The sequence below is a fragment of the Hesperophylax consimilis genome, chromosome 6 (assembly GCF_061612785.1).
Source record: "Hesperophylax consimilis isolate HC1 chromosome 6, BYU_Hcon_1.0, whole genome shotgun sequence".
Lineage (NCBI taxonomy): Eukaryota > Metazoa > Arthropoda > Insecta > Trichoptera > Limnephilidae > Hesperophylax > Hesperophylax consimilis.
Genome location: NC_142841.1, coordinates 26,079,296 through 26,101,510, shown reverse-complemented (window position 1 = coordinate 26,101,510; position 22,215 = coordinate 26,079,296). Strand labels below are relative to the sequence as shown.

At 40.4% G+C, this 22,215-nt stretch overlaps 1 protein-coding gene across 1 annotated transcript; it reads right to left on the bottom strand.

The window, feature by feature from the left end:
• Nucleotides 1-15,037: 15,037 nt before the first annotated feature.
• On the bottom strand, nucleotides 15,038-21,495 carry LOC149423134 (uncharacterized). Its single transcript, XM_089633053.1, has 4 exons — nucleotides 20,128-21,495; nucleotides 17,459-19,965; nucleotides 15,924-17,285; nucleotides 15,038-15,860 (listed from the first exon to the last, which is right to left on the bottom strand). The coding sequence occupies exons 1-4, from the start codon at nucleotides 21,493-21,495 to the stop codon at nucleotides 15,038-15,040; spliced, it is 6,060 nt and encodes a 2,019-aa protein (XP_089489179.1).
• Nucleotides 21,496-22,215: the final 720 nt, after the last annotated feature.

Below are 22,215 nucleotides of genomic sequence, written 5' to 3'. Positions count from 1 at the left end.
TCACACGCTTAAATATTAAATATCGGTTTACGTATTACAGTACTTAAAAATATATGCATTAATAATAAACACAATAATTAATTCGTCAATGTTAATTTTGCCTTGAAAGTTTTAACTTTGATGTCATTTTATTGTCTATGATAGTAGGCATGGCCACTTAAGGTAATCAACAGTTAAGATGTTTGGAAACAGGCGAATCGAACGTTACTGAATAAATCACTTGCCTGATTGGACCCTTAGATTGATCATTCGAAATGTTGGGAACAACGGCCGTAAGTGCACAGAAATATAATTTATTTTTTATTTCTTGCTAGAGCAATCCGGTGAGTTACAAAACTCATTGTTTTACGAGTGGAACTTACAATCCACAGGTGGGAGTTAATTTAATGTACGTACACATCAATATTGGTCGATGCAGCTAAATAATAATATGTATAATAAAAATGTTTACTTTTAAAAATTTATTCATAATCTCAATCCACAAAGTGTTTGCTTTATATAAAAAAAATGTTAAAAGTAAACACTAACCTTTGTAAAAAATGTAAAATTTCTTTTTGAACTGAAATGAATATAAACTGGTGTGAATTTTGTTAGGCCACTGTGTACCTACAGCTAAATAAATAATACTGACAATGGACTATTGAAATATGTAGTTCAATTTAACGATATTTCATCCAAGTGCGCTCTGGTAGGTAAGTGTACATTATTGTAAATATGTGCTTTGAAATATTGACGCAATGTTGCATTCGTGTTTTATATACCTATATTTTATATATGTCACAGCTAAAAACATGCTTTCTTAACAGCGCCATCTGTTGGACGTAAAAGCAACACGCGCTATTTTTCTCTATTTCCACATACAGAGCGATAACAACGCGTGGCGGGGTACAGCTAATAATATGAAATACATATATACAGGTTTGGGAGTTCGGCGTCGAAAAAGTGATATTTTTTATACCTCTAAATCTAAATCCATTGAGCTATTTCACGAAGGTGTTACAGAATATTACGTTCGATCATTTTGTAAGTATGCATTACATACGCGTGTACATCTATATATCGCGTAATAGGTATACCAATGTAAAATACACGTTCCTAAAGCACATATTTTTTGTCGTTGTTTATTTCTTGTCTGGATTAATTTGTTCTGACTTGCGCGGACCTTGTCTCAGATAAAATTATATAATTATGTTGGGTAGAAATTGAAAGTAATGGAGCATAAAATTATAATAAAATTAATATTCATGGTGCTATAAATACCGTAGATATAAAATTATTAATATTATGAGCACTATAAAATAATGTCCATTCGTTGACAGATTAAATGGCTTACCGAGTTTTACGTTAGTTTTGTCATATTGTTAATATTTCATTACTAAACATAATGCGATAATATTACGGATTTACTTTGAACACTGGAGAGTTCTTTTCCACCCTCAGAATAAGCTGAAGCCATTGAAGGTATGGATACCTAATAGCTGAAGCAAAGTGTACCAAGTTCACTAGAGGATTGGACAATGTACATGCGACATCGTGAAACATTGACATTGAGTACCTCTGATCACTCGGCCACACGGTGGCTTTTTCTTAAAGTTCTAATATTCTTCACCTTGGTTATATCTCTGCCGGTTCTTGTTACTTGCCACTTTACCTGCCAGCAGTTCCTTTACCTGCCATCTGCTCTTTACCTCTCTTACACCAGTCCAGTCGTCGTCCAATCTCGCAAGTTGCTTCCTGGCCGATTATTCTGGGGTTCCCCATGGTCGTGATAAAAACTTTCTTGTTTATAAATGATACATATTACAAAATATTTAAACATGTATTTATCTCACTTTTTGCTGATGACCTCAAGTTTTTTAGAATAATTCAAAATAATTATCATTGTGATATTCTTAAGGATAATATCAACAAATTGTCAATGTGGCGCAATGAAAACAGACTTTAATTAAATATCTCAAAATGTCAAATATTCCGATGCTTGCGAATTAAAAATCCAGTGTTTTTTTAATTAGAACATTGATAACAATTCTCTCGAGACATTAACATAAATTGAAGCACTTTTCAATCAAAACTTCATTTGTTAACCACATAACGAAATCTCTGACAAAGGCTGACATATGTACAGATATATAACTAGGTTAACTAGAATTTTCAACAATATTAAGTGTATTTAAACTGTTATATTTTGACTTTGTTAGAAGTCACTTAAGTATAACTCTGCCTTCTTGAACTCTCATTGTGATATTCATCTACAAGCTATTTAAGAATACCTACTATATAAATTCTATAACGTTTTAAAATGGTTTCCTAGCAATTTTGTTGAATTCTCTTTTATGTGATACGAATATACTTAAATTGTCGTACAGAAGGATTTTTACTTACTTGGTATTTCTATATTATAAAATTCTAATTGATGCATTTGATAGTCCAGAATACCACTATGTAATACTATAGAAGTCCTGTAATAATATACATAGTAGGTACAGAAATTCTGGGACTAACTATCTAGTTACCGTAGTATTTCTCGTTGCCCGGAATACTAATAGAGAGAAAAAATACCTTGTCAGTGGACAAGTTCAATTTATCGCTAAACAAATAAAAAATATTGTTACTTGGGCAGTTCAGTTACTTATAAGAAATGCTATATATTTTTACTATTTATGTGTAAAAACCACTTAGGACGTTAATAAATATATAAATATGTATCATGGATGCGATCCCTGACTGTCGTCTGACATTATTGCTGATCCCTCAGGAATTATTTAATATATTGACTACAGAGATGTGCTTTATTTCAAATAAATCCATTTCAAATGGAAATGCAAAATGCAAAATGAGTATTTTCATTTTGCATTTTAAATGCTTTTCTCAATGCATTTTCCATTTTAAATGCTTTTTTGCAACATTCGCCCTACTATCTCCACTCATATTTTTTTCATAAGCCCCAAATATCAGTCGGTCCAATGATATCAATTGAGTGATATCATTAAAAAAATACTGATTCAAATACTGAACATGGGGCCATGAAGCTGTAATATTAAATGTTAGATAGCAGTTTCGATGTTTTTACGTTGGTAACATTAGTCCCGCGCAAATTTTTTGTGGTTTCATAATCTGTAGTCGTGGTGTTTTTGGATTTACCATCATGTAATATGTTTGTTCTATATTGATGTCCATTATTAAATGAAAAAAATCTATAATTATTTCAATTGTTTGACCTGAGAAACCATTTTCAATGCATTTTGAAAATAGGTATTTTGCATTTTGCATTTTGCATTTGAAATGCTTTTCTAAAAACCATTTTGCATTTTCAAATGGAAAAATTTTGACCCATTTCCATTTTGCATTTCAAATGGTTTTGGGTACCCATTTTGCACATCTCTGATTGACTATTATAACTTGAAATCTTTCAGAGGTTTCAAAATAATTACAAATTTCCCGTTACCGAAAATAGTTTTCACGATCGAATGTATTATTATGGATTGAGACGCAAATAGGTAATCTGGAATCTAGGGAATGTAATCTATAGGATATAAGTTTGAATGGAAACAGCTTTTAGGGCATACTTGGGGTCAAAGTCAGACCGTTTGAAATTTGGGGCGAAAAAACTTCTACAGAAGTTGTTCGCTCGCAGTTAGTCTTCACGACACGTTGTCTTCCTTGTTTTAGTCTTTGAGTGAAATATGGTTTTGTGTTCTGTGATTTCATGTTCCAACAAAAGTAATGAAAAATCTAATTCGAATACTCATTGCGGTATTTCATATCGCAAGTGTATTTTTAATATATTTTCTTCACAATGTTAAAATTTAAACAAATTGCGTAACGTTTGCATAAAGTTAATATTTTTAAAACTTATCTGTATTTATCCGAAGGTGCCCAGATCCTGATTAGTTTAAATTAGCATTTAATAATGTTCTATAAATTATAAAGTCCCATGTTAAATATACAACCAGTGCAAATATGAAAATGCATGTAATCTCCATAAATGTCTTGTTATAAATGAATTTGTTTAATTCTAATCTATCTAAGATACTTTTGTTAACATTTTTATTGTCTTCGACAACGACTATGTACCCAAGATATTTTGAGCGTTGATTAAACTGGACTAAAGTGATTGGTAATTTGAGTAGGAAACCTAAAGACTACCACGTTATTTGTTCTTAGGTCAGCTACACTTCCTTACGCTAAGTCATTGGGCTATTATTAAAATTTTGGGTATTTTTTATGATTCTAAAAATTTTACTACTACAGGGTTTTCCAATAAGAGGTGTTATTTTGATATTCAATAGTAAAAGATCAATGGTTTCGTTGCTTGTGTGGCACGTAGCGCCGTCTTGTAGAAAGTAAACGTTGTCCAGATCAATACCATCCAATTCCGGCAATGAAAAATCATTAATCATCTCTCGATAGCGATCCATTCACCGTAACTGTTGCTCCAGCCTCATTTTCTAAAAAGTAAGGTCCAATTACTCAACCGGACCATAAACCGCACCAAACAGTCACACGTTAGGGATAGAGAAGCTTTTCAACAATAACTCTTGGGTTTTCCGAGCCCCAGATACGACAATTTCGCTTGTTGACGAAGCCACCGAGCTGGAAATGGGCCTCATCACTCAAGATGATTTTAATAATTTCAATGCATTGTTGAAGCGTGTATCGTTCCATTTTTATCGATGGCATAGTTTTTACTTGTCAAATGTCATAAAATGACATCTTTAAAAGTAACATCTACCGAAGTAGCGGGCTATTCTAAATAACACTTCTTATTGGAAAACCTTGTATAATCGAAGTAAGGAATATAAATATTCATATTACCAAAAAAATGTTCAATCATTACTGCTCCACTTTGGTTTTTCTATTTTACAATGTTAGTTGATAAGCCGATAATGTACTCTATGTTCTTAGGTATCTATTTAATCGGACTTAACTCATTATGTACCACTCCAAGTGGCTAGAAATGTCGATTAATATCAACTGATTAACTGTCATTATGTATTCTTCATTTCGCTTTCTTCTACTTTGTCGAATATTAATTTATAGTAGGTATTCTTGATTGCTAGATTATATAATTATAACCCAGATCCCTCCACCAAAAAGTATACCAAGGAACGAAATTACTGAAAATCAGAAAACTGTATCAATATAACATATGCTTACTAATCTACAAAATGAAAATGGATTATTGCATACAACATGAAAATAACATTTATAAAAACATCACAAGTACATGAACACTACACAAGACAACATAATAAACTATACACACATTCAGCAAAGACTGAAAGTGGTAAAAGAAACATAGGCCACGAGAGTGTACATATATACAATCTTCCCGATAGCCTGACATCAGAAAATAGAACGAATATGTTGAAGAAAAAACTGTTTTCTCTTAAGATCAGCGAGCAAAATTAAAATGTAATTTTGGAGGTACGTACTGTTATTTTGAATGTTTACTTTTAAGTTAAGAAAGTGAAATGTGTATTTCTATTAACTTAAAAATATATATATTGTTGTTATATATATTGCCTCAGAAACGGCAAAGTACCCAGTAAGGCCCACGTTTTCATATTATATTTGAAATTACCTAATACTACCTATTTTTGTTGTTTGTTTTTGGGGTGTTATGCCGTGTTGCGCTAACTCCTTCTTTAGCCGACGTTTCGGACAGCGTTGCAGTGTCCATCATCAGGGCAACACGGCATAACACTCCAAAAACAAACAACAAAAATGCTTTTGGCCGTGAGAATCTAAAAAACTTACCTAATACTACCTAGATTATTAGATACGCCAATACCCATTTATTTTTAATCGATTACGCCAATGGTTGGCAAAAAATTGGTACAACATTATCTGATTGAAACTCAAAATAACAGGACATAAAAATATTAACAATTAGTAAGGCAGGTTTAGACGGGAAGACCGCCGAATGCTCGCATTGCGTCTAGAGAGTTCCCGCTACAATGCGTTTTGCATTGGCGATCGTTCCAGAATATTCTCGTAGCATCGCTACAAATTTCTACGTTAATTTTCAAGTTCTGTGAAAGTCCTATTCAAATTCTGTTATTCTATCATTAGGGGCCAGTTGCTTCACAAAACTGAAAAAATAACAGAACTTGAATAGAACCTTCATAAAACTTGAAAATCAGCGTTGAAATTTGATGAATTGTTCAAAATTGTTAAATAACCCTCATACTTAGCATAATGTTTATTTATTTTAATTATAAAGTTTAAATTGGTTTTATTATACAGGGTGTATCGTCACGTACCCGACAAACTTTAACCAGCTATTCCTTAGCACATTTGGAGTCAAAAATGTTATGAGCACTTTGCTGTCCGGTAACATTTTTTTTTAATAAAAAAATAATCATTCATATTTTCACCACATGTCACCACTGTTTTATCCTTTGTCACAGTTTGAAAACCCATCTGGCAATATTTTATTAGAGTTTCGTTGAATAATATACGTACGTACCTACATTGGCGCGCTTTTACAATCACAACGAAATGGCATGGCACCATTCGTCTCATTTTTAACTTTTATTATTTAGTGTGTATGAAAGAGCGATGACGCTTTTTGAAACATTTGCTAATAACAGCTGTTGAACACGAGAAACAATGCCAATGACAGTGACGGAATGTTAATTTTTTTTATAATTTTTTTGTTTTTAATTGAAAAAAAATGTTACCGGACAGCAAAGTGCCCATAACATTTTTTACTCCAAATGTGCTAAGGAAAAGCTGGTTAAAGTTTGTCGGGTACGTGCCGATACACCCTGTATATATTTTATTAGTATTATTATTTTAAAGTTTATAAGTCATAAGATAATCACGAGATATTAACGCAAACTATGGCGGGTAAAAGCATAATTTAAAAAAAAAAACAGAGAAACGTGCTTATGTATCTAGGTTTTAAATAAAATACAGAAATGCTGGATTTTTTATAGGTACTAATGAGCGACCTATCGGCTGTTGTAATAATATGTGTGATGTATGTTTTGAAAATCAGTTTATCTTTTTTAATGTGTGTTTTAAATTCACGAAATTGGTAAGTGTATAAATATTTGTAACAATAATCTTTTTTTTATATGATTATGGATGTAATTCTGAGCCGGAAAAAATATTGTATAAATCATGTATTTGTTAGGAAAAATTACATTGTAGCCAAAATCTAAATAACATAAATCTTCAATGCGGCTCTGTAACTACTTTCCCCTTTACCATGACAACAGATAGTTGAGGTTAGAGCTTAGTTAAGTCATAGTTATGAGGGACATTAAAAATATGCCAAATAAATAAAGTAAGTAGCCACTGGCCATCGCAGTTCGTCCTTAGGGACCGCTGTCGCACTTGTTACGAGTATGTGTTCCAAAGTTCCTGGCTTAGTGCTGGTTCTGAGTGCTGAGGTACTGATGTACCGGTGTTCAACAAGTCCTGGCAGAGGCTATGACCGCTCGATTCGTGGAAATTTTATCAACGACAGATGAAAGCAAAAGTTGAAGGAGTCGCTGAAGTAATCGAGTTGTAAATGTTCATCTGACGTGACTGAAGAATATATGATATTTTCGTATCGATCCTCATCGCGGCTGGGTCTAGTGCGTTTCAAGGTTTTCACGGTCGGTAAATTCAAAATAATTTAGACAATATTAATGAGACTCCTCTGTAATTCGTTTGTCTTATTACGTTCTACCGTTACCTTCAATACTTTATATATATCTATTATTTGTCTGTTGTTTATTGATCTGTGTTTTAGGTACTTCCCCACAGCCTCAGCCTCACAACAAACCCCAGTTGGGGCTGCCATAGTCTCACTGGCTCCTGATGGTTGGCAGCAGTTGAGACTCTTATGCGATATTAAAAAAAAACTAAAAATCAGCAATGTTGCCAATACGTATCACAGAAAAGTGTCGCTTCCAATTATTACTCACATCAATAAATTTTGGCGTCGAAAAGGTTGATATTGCTCTTCATTTGCGATACTTACTGACGTGGGGTATTCTCCTGTGTTATTTGCGATCTCATGACGTAGAAACAATATTTATTAGAATCATACATCTGAAACTCGTAAATCATTGAAATAATGTTAATTCGAGGAGAAACACGCAAAAATGCAGCTGAACTAACGATCAAAATCCGAGACGTCCGTCTAGGAACAGCGGTTTTCTTTTGAAGCATGCGCTGAATAATACGAGCATGTACTTGCACACATATTATGTTGTTGCAAAGTGTACGGCGGTGCGGAGCGTGATTACTAAATCCTTTAGCAAATATTCAGGGGTTCTTCAGCCGTGAAGATGAAGGCTGCGGAGCATCCTGTCAGCGGGCTGACTAGCCTCACTAGCTTGTAGCAAGCAGCAGCCATACATTCCTAGTGCCACCGCACCGAAACTTAATGTGAACACAGTCAGGCCTCAGAACACAAGGGACTCTGAAGACAATAATTGCCACATGGGCTGAACTGAATGCCGATTAGAGTACCTGAACAGAACTGTAGACCGCAGTCACCTTTCTGTGCTTATTTATTGTCACTGCACTGTTCTAATTGAATTGGTAAGTAACCATTATTTGCTTCTCTATCATATGATTATTTGCCAAAAGAACTGCCTTTCAAAAACATATTGATTTTTTTGCATGAATGACGAACTCCATGACAGAAGTGTAAGAATTTTCCGTACTGCATGTTTTTCTATTCAATACCCAGCGATTTGTGGAAAAAATATAACTGAAATATTGTAAATTTATGGTGCAACATGCGCTTATAGAAAATCCTTTTCCTTAGAGAAAATTCAATGCTGCTGCAAAATATGTCTTATTTTAGATTATTATTCCATATTTATTTTCTATTGGCCATGATGAGATTGCAAAATATTGTTACTACAGTGAAATTTGTGAAGACAATTCAAAAGAAAGAGTGAACAATAACGATCACTTGACCCGAGAGTGGAACAATTGTCTTGATTTTGAACAATCTGTTCAAATAATTAGGTATGCAAATCAACGACGCGCATTCATTAATTGAGACAGAATATAGAGAAGGTATAATTTAATTGTATAGACAGAAATCGTCATTGCCTACAATCAATTAAATAGACTTAACGCTGAATGCCCAGCTTGCGTGAATACACAATGATTCCTCGACAATGTACCTACATTTACACTACGGGTATGTACGTACTAATATTTAATGTTTATGTTTGATCAACCCGCACGTAGTGATCCCGCTGTGTGCTGATGTCTGTATTATGTTCTACAGTGGGCTAATTGAACAAGTGTGGATGAATATTTCCTGACCAAAACCATGGCCATTACCTCTCCAGCTACATGTGCTCCGGATCCGTGACCATCTGAGTCTAAGAGTACATTAATCAGACAGTACGGAGTCAGGGCACTGGGCACTGGGAGGGAGGGATACAACAGTGGTGTCTGGTGACTGGTGTCTGCTGTCTGCGGTGCGCACTAACCGTGGGTTAGGTACTAACTTGTCTTTTACACGGTGCGTGCTCGCTGCACTCACTTCGGACCAGAGATGTACTTTATTTCAAATAAATCCATTTCAAATGGAAATGCAAAATGCAAAATGGGTATTTTCTATTTTGCATTTTAAATGCTTATCTAAAAACCATTTTGCGTTTTGTATTTTAAATGCTTTTCTCAATGCATTTTCCATTTTAAATGCTTTTTTGCAACATTCTTCCTACTATCTCCACTCATCTTCTTTTCATAAGCCCCAAATATCAGTCGGTCCTCAACCTCGCTATGAGAGATAATTTACATTTGTCAAGTTGCTCCCTGGTAGGAGCCCTGGCAATTGAGTGATACCATTACAAAAAATAGTGAACATGGGGCCATGACGCTGTAATATTAAATGTTAGATAGCAGTTTCTATGTTTTTACGTTGGCAACATTTGTCCCGCCCAAATTTTTTGAGGTTCATAATCCGTAGTCGTGGCATTTTTTGATTTACAATCATATAATATGTTTGTTGTACATTGATGTCCATTATTAAATGACAAAACTGTTTAAAAATTCTATAATTATTCCAATTGTTTGACCTGAGAAACCATTTTGCATTTTCAATGCATTTTGAAAATAGGTATTTTGCATTTTGCATTTGAAATGCTTTTCTAAAAACCATTTTGCATTTTGCATTTTCAAATGGAAAAGTTTTGACCTATTTCCATTTTGCATTTCAAATGGTTTTGGGTACCCATTTTGCACATCTCTGCGTAGCACATACGGCTGCTTAAGTAGAGCAGCACCGCACTCGGAGAGTTCATTAAGTGGCAAATATCGTAATTACAATGGATGGTATTAACAGAACTGTAATATTGAATAAATCAATGATGATCTATTCAAACCACATGGTCCATATCATTCAATTTAACAGTCCTCCGGCAGATGAAGAAATATGATGACGAGATTCGATTTGAGTGATACAGGGAGTGATTTGTAGACATCATGGCGTCTCTTGATTCATTGAGATAGGACTAGAAACACATCACAATAACTACCTTAGTTATCTCCCAATGATTGAAATTTCCGCTAGGAGAATCTGTACACCAAACATTTTTGGTGTGTCATCATTTTGGCTCGTGTCTCCCACTAAAATGTGATCTAAAGAAGTCCTTCGCAAACCTATTAGGCAACTTTTCATACAAAGAACAATGCTTAGCCACTATTTTTAAACAAACTAACTAACTAACCATCACGCCGTTTCCCCGCAGGGGTAGGCAGAGAGGACGGACCGCCAAACAACATGGTCTTGGCACACACTTCTTGCCTCATTCACATTCATACATCGTTTCATACATACTCTTCTATTATTCTGACTCTTGACATGGCCCGACACGAGTATCTGATTCACTTGATCGTGCCATGTCTTCCTCGGGCGTCCCCGACTTCTGCTACCATTCACATTTGCATCATATATCCTCCTTACACTCCTATCTTCGCTCATTCGCTCTACATGCCCAAACCATCTAAGCGTCCCTTTCTTAATCTTACTCATTACGCTTACATCAATCAGCTTTGCACTCTTTGCGGATCTCCACATTCCTCACACGATCAAACATGGTTTTACCACACATACGCCTCAGGGATCTCATTTCAACAGCATTTAATCTACTTTCATCCTTTCTTTGCCAGTTCCATGCCTCACTTCCATACATCAAGGTAGGTACCAGCACTCCGTTGTGGACTGCTAACTTCGCTTCTTTGGACAATTTTTTGTTAGCGCCAACTGCGTTCAGTCCTCTATTAACGGAATTACCTGCATTTACCCTTCTTTCAATATCTCTGTCAGCCTTCCCATCTCTCGTAAACATACTTCCTTCACAAACTCATCCACCTGCTCCAAGTATTCTTCATTCACAGCTATATTGCACACTGTTTTCGCACTCTCTCTTTCAAACACCATTACTTTAGACTTACTTACATTCATCATTTACTCATTCTTCATGCATACTTCGTTCATCCTAGACACGAGAGACTGTAGATCATCTATACTGTTTCATGAATGTCTGAAATTAATAAAGCTCTCCTGTAATAGTCTTTTGCTACAGTTACCAACATCAATATGTATCAATATCATTTACCGCGTTATTGTGTAATTTAATGGTCACCATTACAGATGAGGAAATAAATCAGCCGCGGGCAGCTCGACACGGCAACAGGCGACAGGCGCTGACGACAGCGCATGCGATCTCAGGGGCCCGAATATCGACAGAGAACAAATTATAGGACATTCTTTAAGTGGAGCTACTTTAAAAATACTTCCAAAAAAAGTGGACTAGACCTGGCCGTGATATTGAACTTGGTGCTGGAATGTTACAGAATGCCTATTATGAGATGGCGCTGAATCGATACCACATACACAGTATATTTTTGATGGTTCCATGATAACTCAACACAGTGACAATTCAACATACTTTTAAAAAGTAATATAAAAAAACGATGAAATTTTTTTGAAGTGAAACTTCTTTACGCGCGTCATGCAATTTCGAGGACCGGAGTAAAACCGACTCATGACCGTCACGAAAAACCGTGATCATTTCGCTATAGGAGCCTAGCTAATATTATATACCTAGTTTAGGTCACTCTCCAAACCCAGCTTCGCGGTCTAGAGGCAGAGCGCCCGACTCTCGTCGTGAAGAACCGAGGTTCGATCCACTAATTAACTATTTTTTTTTTCTTTTTGTGATTTTTTTAATACGAGGAAAAGTGATAAAATGCTCTCGTGCTGCGACTTTTAGATATTTTGGTCGAAATATAGCTTACAAATCGAGCCGGTAGAGTCACTCGGTATTTTGATTAATTATTTTTATTTTGAATCATTAAAATTACTAATCAAGGCCGATAACGCGACTAATTACCCTCGCAGACGTGCGTGACAAGTTATTTTGGTAAAAAACACAGCCGGACAAGTCAATTGAGGAGTACACGTTGTATACGCGGTTCTCGTCGCGCGAGATACCTCTCCTCGCGGTCTAGAGGCAGAGCGTTCGACACTCGTTATGCAGGACCCGGGTTCGAATCCCATATTTTTATAACTTTTAATTTTTTTTTATCACATGCTTCTTATAAATATGTCAATAGACAGAAAAAAAGAGAGAATGAAATGAAAAGAGAGAGAGAAGAATACTAAAAGTTTCACTTCCGTCGTGCGTAGGCTTGCCACACACTGTATTTTTTTTTAACTTAACCTAACCTAACCTAACTTAACCTACATAACCCAGTTAATAAAGTTTTTGTTTCATCACTTTCCATGACTTTATATAACTTTTTAAAGATGTGATGAATTATTATTGTGATGATTTATCCGGTTACCATTTTGATAAGCTCAAAAACTTATCAACTACCATCATCAATCAAAAGTCACAAATGCTGCAGAGTAATGGATTATGACTCTAAAACCTCAAAAAATCGTCTTGGAGTCAAAAGATTCTGATTTGAATAAAGATTTCCTTGGACGGTTAAAGGCTCTTTGAGGTACATCATAAATTACGTGGAGGCTCTAAAGCAACCAACAAATGCGTTCCTCGATCCATGAATCTTTATCGTAAGCAATAGCGAGGGAGCCATCATAAAAATTATTGTCTACCAAAGCCAATTCACCTGGTAGCAAGATAAAAAGCTTCATGGACAATGTGGAGAAACTGGGAAAGATCTTGTTAAAAAGTAATAAATATAAATATTATTTATAACATTCCTAGTTGTTTCTGCATAATTATTATCTTAAAATACCTACTACAATTCAATACAGCTCGCATGCCTCTATTTTGAATTATTTGCCATTTCTTTATCTGTGTTTGATTGCACAAGAAAGGGACACAAGAGTAGTAAGTGAAATGAGATGCTACTGTACTATTATAAAGTAATTCACTTGTTTTTTTTTTAAATTTAATAATTATTTTTTTTAAATTTAATTAATATCAAATAGAAAAATATAATTATTAAATCGGTTTAACTGGTAATAAATCATTTTAAATTGGGAGGGGGTAAAATAGAATCATTTAAATAAGTCGTCTAAACGTGGTTATTATCACATTTTTAAAATGGTCATGAAAGCCGAAACAGCCGTAACTGTACGAAACAATATACTGTCCGTACAATTACTGTAGATACGAAGGTAGCTGGGTACACTTTTTAGGCGTTTTCAGTCTTGGTAGATGTTTGTAGAGCCTTTGTGGTGGAGTTTAATGCCACGATCAGAGAGGAATTTATTCCAGATCTGAACTGACGAAAGGAATTTAATACTGGCAAAAACTGAATTTACTACTGAATAAAACACTTGAAAATATTTCTTGAGACTTTTGGAGACTTGGAGATGGTTTCTTCAGGAGAGAGGATTCTCTTTCAGAGGTAGTTGTTGAACTGACTTTGTATGGAATTCGGTTCTCTATTTATAGAACGTTTTCAAATCGAACCCTCTCGGAGGCGTTCTATCCTCTTTCGTGAGGAGTAAAGTGGTTAGGTATTTTTCCTCTCTGCAATTATCTTGTTGAGAGGAAAGTTATATTTTAATATGATACCTTCCACCAAGTCAGTTCAGTCTACCAAAACCATCTCCCGCAGTCCCGTTTATTTATTTTATAAATAATTATACAAATTTTCATATTGGGTTTGAGGTTAAATATCTTTGGTTTGAACATTTCCCAAAGAGTAACAAATATAGTTAGATATAATTATTCATGTTATTGTATTAGTATATAATCATTTCTTGAGGTTGGTATTTATTTCGTAGTTATATCTTGCATCCTTTTCCCGTAAATCCAGTCTGATGATATCACAATTAATCACATCTGAATCTGTTATCAGTTTTTGATAAGGGAGTCAAGGTGATATGCTGGGCTGTGATTGGTTGGAAACGGCGGCCATCATGGAATTCCATCCGGGGAGTAGTGGAGGGGGTCCTACGTAAATACTGAGTAGCTTTCCTAGCGGTGGTCACTTCGTGGGTTGGTGTGTCCGAGGGAGGTGGTGGATGATTATTCTCAGATGTGTTTCAGGTTCTGTTATTATATTGCTATGTAATTATCTTGATTAATCACATATAATACATCATTTGATTGAGTTATTTTGATGTAAAGATTTCCAAATGTGTCGGCGACACGGTATCAAGCGGTTTCGGGGTTGAAGTGCTTTTGTGGTTTTGGCGTAGTGTCGGCGACACGGTATCAAGCGGTTTCGGGGTTGAAGTGTTTTTGTGTTTTTTGGCGTAAATATGAATTCTCTTGAAATATTCTGGAGGTCTGGATACGTATGATACACTCCCCCCGTACAGTCTCGCCTGTACTCAGCTATTTGATCAGACGTATCTTCTTTTGATGTTTTCTCAGGTTGGAGGTCGAGGGATGAAGGAAGGGGTGCTGTCCAGATTTTGCCAGTGTGGAGTCATGTCAGTGCCATCCGGGGTCAGCAGGAGGGGGTGTTGTCCTGACTTCGCCATGTCAGTGAGGGATAGCCGCTCAGTGCCGGTGTCGTCAGGAGTCCTCCAGCGGGAGTGGGATTCGATTTTGCCATGCCAGTGAGGGATAACCGCTCAGTGCCGGCGCCATCGAGGGGGTGCTGTCCAGACTGCCGTGTCAGTGAGAGTTCGCTCAGAGCAGGCGTTGTCTGGCGCCCCCCAGCAGGAGTAGGAAGTTGGAGTCGATTTTGCCAGCTCAGCGCCAGCGCCATCGTGGGGGTGCGGGCCAGACTGCCGTGTCAGTGAGGGTTCGCTCAGTACCGGCGTTGTTGTCTGACGCCCCCTGCAGGAGTAGGAAGTTGGAGTCGATTTTGCCAGCTCAGCGCCAGCGCCATCGTGGGGGTGCGGGCCAGACTGCCGTGTCAGTGAGGGTTCGCTCAGTACCGGCGTTGTTGTCTGACGCCCCCTGCAGGAGTAGGAAGTTGGAGTCGATTTTGCCAGCTCAGCGCCAGCGCCATCGTGGGGGTGCGGGCCAGACTGCCGTGTCAGTGAGGGTTCGCTCAGTACCGGCGTTGTTGTCTGACGCCCCCTGCAGGAGTAGGAAGTTGGAGTCGATTTTGCCAGCTCAGCGCCAGCGCCATCGTGGGGGTGCGGGCCAGACTGCCGTGTCAGTGAGGGTTCGCTCAGTGCCGGCGTTGTTGTCTGACGCCCCCTGCGGGAGTAGGAAGTTGGAGTCGATTTTGCCAGCTCAGCGCCAGCGCCATCGTGGGGGTGCGGGCCAGACTGCCGTGTCAGTGAGGGTTCGCTCAGTGCCGGCGTTGTTGTCTGACGCCCCCTGCGGGAGTAGGAAGTTGGAGTCGATTTTGCCAGCTCAGCGCCAGCGCCATCGTGGGGGTGCGGGCCAGACTGCCGTGTCAGTGAGGGTTTGCTCAGTGCCGGCGTTGTTGTCTGACGCCCCCTGCAGGAGTAGGAAGTTGGGATGTTGATGTAGACGAGTTCTGCCACTTGTGTAGATTCCTACTTGTTGGTATTGCAGGGAATGTCCGGTGTTGTGGGAGCAGGGAGGATGACGGCGACTTTTACTGCCGGTCTTATGTAGATTCCAGTGCTTGTTTGGATCCGAACAGTTCGGACTTGACCATCGGTTGCAGGTATTGCTTCGATGACACGGCCTCGTGGCCAGCTGTTCCGGGGTAGTGCTGGATCCATGATGATTACTAGGTCGTCTTTTCTAATTGGTGTAGTCGGATGGTGCCATTTTTGACGGGCAGCCATAGTGGGAAGGTACTCGCGCAGCCATCTTCTCCAAAAGGCGTCTGCGAGTTGTTGTCCAATACGCCACTGACGGCGGAGGCATACTTCTTCTTCTGTTTTTTTGTAGAAAGATAATTGAGGGCGTTTCCCGGCTGACCCCAGTAAGAAGTGGTTGGGGGTCAGGGGTTCTTCGTCTCGTGGGTCGACCGATATATGGGTTAGTGGGCGGTTGTTCACAATGAATTCGGCCTCCGCAAGGGCTGTGTGTAGAGTTTCTTCTTTAGGCGTCCTTTCCTTAAGCGTTGCGTTTAAGGCCTTTTTAACTGACCTCACTAATCTCTCCCACGCTCCCCCCATGTGGGGACTCATTGGTGGTATGAAGTGCCACTCTATGTCTTGGGTGGCTACTGCGTCGATCATCTTGGTATCCTGGCTCAGTGACATCAGGGCGTCTCTCATTTCAGCGTCGGCTCCATGAAAGTTTGTGCCGTTGTCAGAGTATATGGCAGTTGGTTGTCCTCTCCGTGCGGTCATTCTTTGCAGGGCCATGATTGCGGAGTCAGCTGACAGTGAAGTGGTTAATTCCAGGTGGATGGCGCGTGTTGAGAGGCCGGTGAAGATGGCTCCGTAACGTTTTTCTCTGTGTCTGCCGACTGTTATGGTCATAGGACCGAAATAATCCAGCCCGCAATGTGTGAATGGGCGGATGTGATGTATCAGACGTGGTGGTGGTAGTACGCCCATCTGGGGTGGTTTGGGTTTACTGCGTCGTATGTAACACATGGGGCAGGCGTGCGCAATCTTTCGGCTTGTCGTACGTAGTCTGAGCACAAAAAAATGGCTGCGTATTTCTGCTACTGTTTTTTCCGTGCTGGGGTGGTCTGCCTTCTTATGGTAGTGATTGATCAGGAGACGGGTGTATGCGTTGTCGCCATCCAGGATGATAGGAGTCCGGGCTACTCTCTTAGCCTTCTCTAAGGTCTGCAGACGTGTGCCCATTCGGAGGATACCGTCAGGTCCGAAGAAAGGGTTCAGGGCGTTGAGGCGGCTGCTGGCGGGTAACTCTTTCTTTTCTTGAATGGTGTGTAGGTCCGAACTGAACGTGTCTTCTTGTGACCTCCTGATCCATCTGTGTTTTTATTTTTATTTTATTTTATTTTTTTATTTTATTTTATTTGGGATACCAACAGTTTACATCAATAACAGCATAATAATAATTTAGTTTCAGTAAATAAACCATTTACAGGTTTCCACATAGGTATTATATACAAGTGTATCTGAGTGTGATTCCGAGATATTTACAGTTCTGCTGCTTTTATTTCCTCAGCTATTAGTGGTCCCTCCGGGGTTCTGTTGGGGCCCATCCGGCATCGTCTGATAAAACGGAGAACCCAGGCAGTCGAGCGGATCAGTCGGTGCCACGATGAGAACCGTTCAACTGCTGGTAGAGCTTCGCCTCGTTCGGTGATAAGTCCGACGTAGACAGGTTTGACTTCCAGAGTTAGGTCATCAGGTTTATGGGCGGGTGCGCGTTCTTTGGGCCATTTGTCTTCTGAGTGGGTGAGGAAGGTTGGACCGGTGAACCATCTTCCTTCTGGTGTCAGGTCGGGTACTTCGAGGTCCCGTGTGCCGATGTCAGCGGGATTGAGCTTCGTAGGTACCCATCTCCAGTCGGGTATTCTGGTCAGCTCGTCAATCTCTCCTAGTCGGTTGGCCACAAATGTTGAGTAGGCTCGTGGGTCAGTGCGTAACCAGCATAGTACTGTTGTGGAGTCTGTCCAAAAACATGTGCGGCGGATATTGGCTGTGCTCTCTTTCTGGATGGTTTGGGCGAGTCTTGCTGCAATGAGGCCAGCTTGCAATTCGAGGCGGGGAATGGAGAGAGGTTTCAGTGGTGCGACTTTGCATTTACTTGCAAGGAATGTCGTCTGTATCTTCCCTTCTATGTCTTCGGTGAAGTAGGCTACGGCGCAGCAGGCTTGTTCTGATGCGTCACAGAAGAGATGTAGGGTTACGTTGCTTTGTTTGTTGTAGAGGCAACGTCTCGGGATTGATATGCTGTTTGTGTGCAGTAAGTTCAACCAGCTTGTCCATTTCTGCGCGTGTTCGGGTGTGATAGACTCGTCCCAGCCGACGTTTGATCGCCATACTTCTTGCAAAAGTACTTTTGTTCTGATGGTCAGGCAGCCGATGAAGCCCACGGGGTCGAAAATCTTCATAACTGTTGACAGCAATTGTCGTTTTGTTGGTAATGTAGTAGCTTCGGATGGAGTCATCTCGTGAAATGAGTATAGGAAGTGATCAGTGGATGGGTCCCAGATTAGTCCGAGTACTCGTTCTGTTTCTGGACTCCCGTTGCTGATGGCTATGGTGGTATTGGTGCGATCTTCGTCAGGAAAGTTGGCGATAGCTGCTGGTTTGTTGGATGCCCAGTTGGTCAAATGGAACCCTCCTTTCGCGAGGAGGGCACTCACATCTTGGGTGAGTTGGGCAGCTTCCTGGTGAGTGTCTACTGCATCCAAGTAGTCGTCCATGTAGAACTTGGTGCGAACAGCTGCTGCGGCGGATGGGTATTCGTGCTGGTATCTTTCAGCGACCTTGTTCAAGACAAACTGGGCGCTGCTTGGGGAACAGGTGGCGCCAAACATCATTGAAGTCATTTGATAAGTTTCGGGTTCGTCCTTGGTTGATGTTCGCCACAAGAATCGCTGTGACTGTTGGTCTTCTGGTTTTATTTTTATTTGTAGAAACATCTCTCTGATGTCAGCAGCAATGGCGACGTTTCCTTCCCGGAAGCGCATGATGTTTCCCAGGAGAGATGACAGCAGGTCGGGTCCTGTGAGCAACTGGTCATTGAGTGAAGTCCCGCGGCATCGGCTGGCTGCGTCGAACACCACTCTGATCTTCCCTGGTTTATTGGGGTTGGTCACTGCAAAGTGTGGCAGATACCATTGTCGGGGTGTACGCGTGGATGCTTCTCTATCTGACAGTTTTTTCGCATAGCCTTTGGATATCAGCTGATCAATCTTGTCGGTGTAGGCTGTTTTCAGGGTTTCATCTCTGGATAATTTCTTCTCCAGGGAAATTAGTCGTCTCAGCGCGCACTGTCGGTTGTCAGGTAAGGTGGCTTCTGGGTTGCGCCATATTAAACCAGTTTCCCATCTTCCAGTAGGCAGGGGTCGTGTTGTCGCAGTCATGAGCGCCATTGCTCGTTGTATGTTTGTGTTGACTCGGGTTGCTGCGGTTACGCCAAGTGAGTCGACGGTAAAATTTGTTTTCAGCAGTTCTTCCAATCGTATGTCTGAGGCCGTCTCACGTTGAAGTGCCAATGTGGTGGCTGGGTGCTCGTATCCTGGGTTTGAGCCACCATGGGCGATCCATCCTAGTGCGGTACGTGATATTATTCGTGTAGAATCATTGTCTTCTTGCACTTCTTGTGACACAATCAGGTGGGCGTTATCTTGTCCTATTAATATCTTCGGGATGACGGGCCTTCCGTTGATTTGTTGTTGAGGGAGGTTGAGGTTGTTTATCGTGTTGGCGGTGATTTGATATGTGTCGCCTTGGCCAGCCCCTCTTATCGTCAGTCGCACTCGTTGGGATAGCTTGTCAGAGGTGCACATCCCTTTAGCACCGTGGATTCGTAGACCGTGAACTGGGCCGTATGCTCTGATTTGTGCTGCTGTATCGGTGTCGACTAGTGTCACGGTCGATCCTTCGTCGAGAAGCGCAAATGTTGAACATGTGTCTTGACTTGGTGCACTGAGTATGACTGGTATGATCTTCAGAAGGACGGTCTGGTTTGTGTTCTGGCGTCACAGGTTCACGGTATTTTGAGGTGATTGTGGGCCTCCGTGTAACAGGGTGTGATGTGGGTAATAGCAACCCTCTATGCTGCACCCTTTTGTTTCCTCGCAGAATCGAGAATGATGTTTTTCCAAACATTTCCTGCACAAGTTGGCTGCACGAACTGTCTCCCACCGTAGGGGAACGGTTTTGGCTGCAAACTCTCGGCACTCTCTGATGTGGTGGTCACCGCTGCACTGGACACAACTGCTCGTGGTTACTTGGTGTTTCTGGTTCATCCCGGGATAGCTGGGTGGTGTGATCGCCTTACGTTTGAGGGTGTATGGCGTCTTTCCTGCGTTGTTGTTTTGCCCTTGGTATCCTGCATGGACTTGGTCTCGGCGTGGGCGAGGCCTCGGACGGTCTACCATCCCGCTGTTTGGTATTGCGTTGGTTATTTCCTTCATAAAGGCAGCGAGTTGGGTGATGGTTGCAGGGGTGCGCTGTCCGCGAACTTCCATCAGCCAGGCTAGACGCAGAGTGTTTGGCAGCTTGTCGGTAATGTCGCTCAGCAATGTTGGGTTGGTGAGGTAACCCTCGGTCTTCAGGATCCGGAGGGAGGCCACTAAATTTTGTACGGTCCCGGAGAAGTCAGCCAGGTCTTCCAGAGATACGTCAGGTGTAAGGTAGGGCAGCTTTTTCACTTTTTCGAGCATAAATTTGGCTATTGCTCCAGAATTGCCGTACCGTTGCTCAAGTACGCAGAGGATTTCGGGTAGTTGAAAGGGATCCATCAGCAGGGGCGATACGGTCTCTCGAGCCTTGCCTTTGAGGGCGCGTTGCAGTCGGATGAGGTTCTCGCTGGCGGTCATTTGGCAGGTGGTAGTAGACTGCATATATTGCGCCTTCCAGGTAGGCCACTCGAGCGGGTCCCCGGAAAATATGGGCAAATCCTTTGCCGAAGACTGTCTGGCGATGAGTGCTGCCATCCTTGAGTCATCTTCCAGTGTTCGAGGGGTGTCCTGGGATCTGGTGGAGCGGATGGCGTCTGCCATTATTGACGCTATTTGAGTCAGTGGGTCGGCGCCTTGTCGTAACCATTCTTGAGTATGTCGTGCCCTCTCATCATTTGTAGGAGGTGGTGGGAAGAGCGGAGAGTCCAGGTTCGTCAGGAATGGCTGTGGCTGATACTCCATTGTGTGGTGAGTTGGGTATCCTTGTCCTGATATGGTGATGTTAGCTGCAGGGCTCGGGGGTACATTTGAAGTTGCTTCAGGTGCGGTTAAGTTGTGCATCGGTTGGGTAGTAGTTTGACGTGTTGCTGCGTTCAGGGCCGATTGTAGTTCTGCGATTTGTTTAGAATGTTGTTCTTCCCGAATGCGCATTTCTCGGCGTAGCATTTGGAGGGAGTCTTCAGTTGATTCAGAAGGTGTATCGGGCTCTTGGGGGTTCTCAGTAGCAGGTTCTTCTTGACCAGTGTTGATAGGCTGGTTTCGGTTTCGGCTGGTCTCAGATGATGTTGAGGCTTTGCGGCCGCTGCGGAGTGACGGCATCTCTACTTTGGATGAGACTGAAGACGTGTGTAGATCCGGCTCGAAGGACCAAATGTACGAAACAATATACTGTCCGTACAATTACTGTAGATACGAAGGTAGCTGGGTACACTTTTTAGGCGTTTTCAGTCTTGGTAGATGTTTGTAGAGCCTTTGTGGTGGAGTTTAATGCCACGATCAGAGAGGAATTTATTCCAGATCTGAACTGACGAAAGGAATTTAATACTGGCAAAAACTGAATTTACTACTGAATAAAACACTTGAAAATATTTCTTGAGACTTTTGGAGACTTGGAGATGGTTTCTTCAGGAGAGAGGATTCTCTTTCAGAGGTAGTTGTTGAACTGACTTTGTATGGAATTCGGTTCTCTATTTATAGAACGTTTTCAAATCGAACCCTCTCGGAGGCGTTCTATCCTCTTTCGTGAGGAGTAAAGTGGTTAGGTATTTTTCCTCTCTGCAATTATCTTGTTGAGAGGAAAGTTATATTTTAATATGATACCTTCCACCAAGTCAGTTCAGTCTACCAAAACCATCTCCCGCAGTCCCGTTTATTTATTTTATAAATAATTATACAAATTTTCATATTGGGTTTGAGGTTAAATATCTTTGGTTTGAACATTTCCCAAACAGTAACAAATATAGTTAGATATAATTATTCATGTTATTGTATTAGTATATAATCATTTCTTGAGGTTGGTATTTATTTCGTAGTTATATC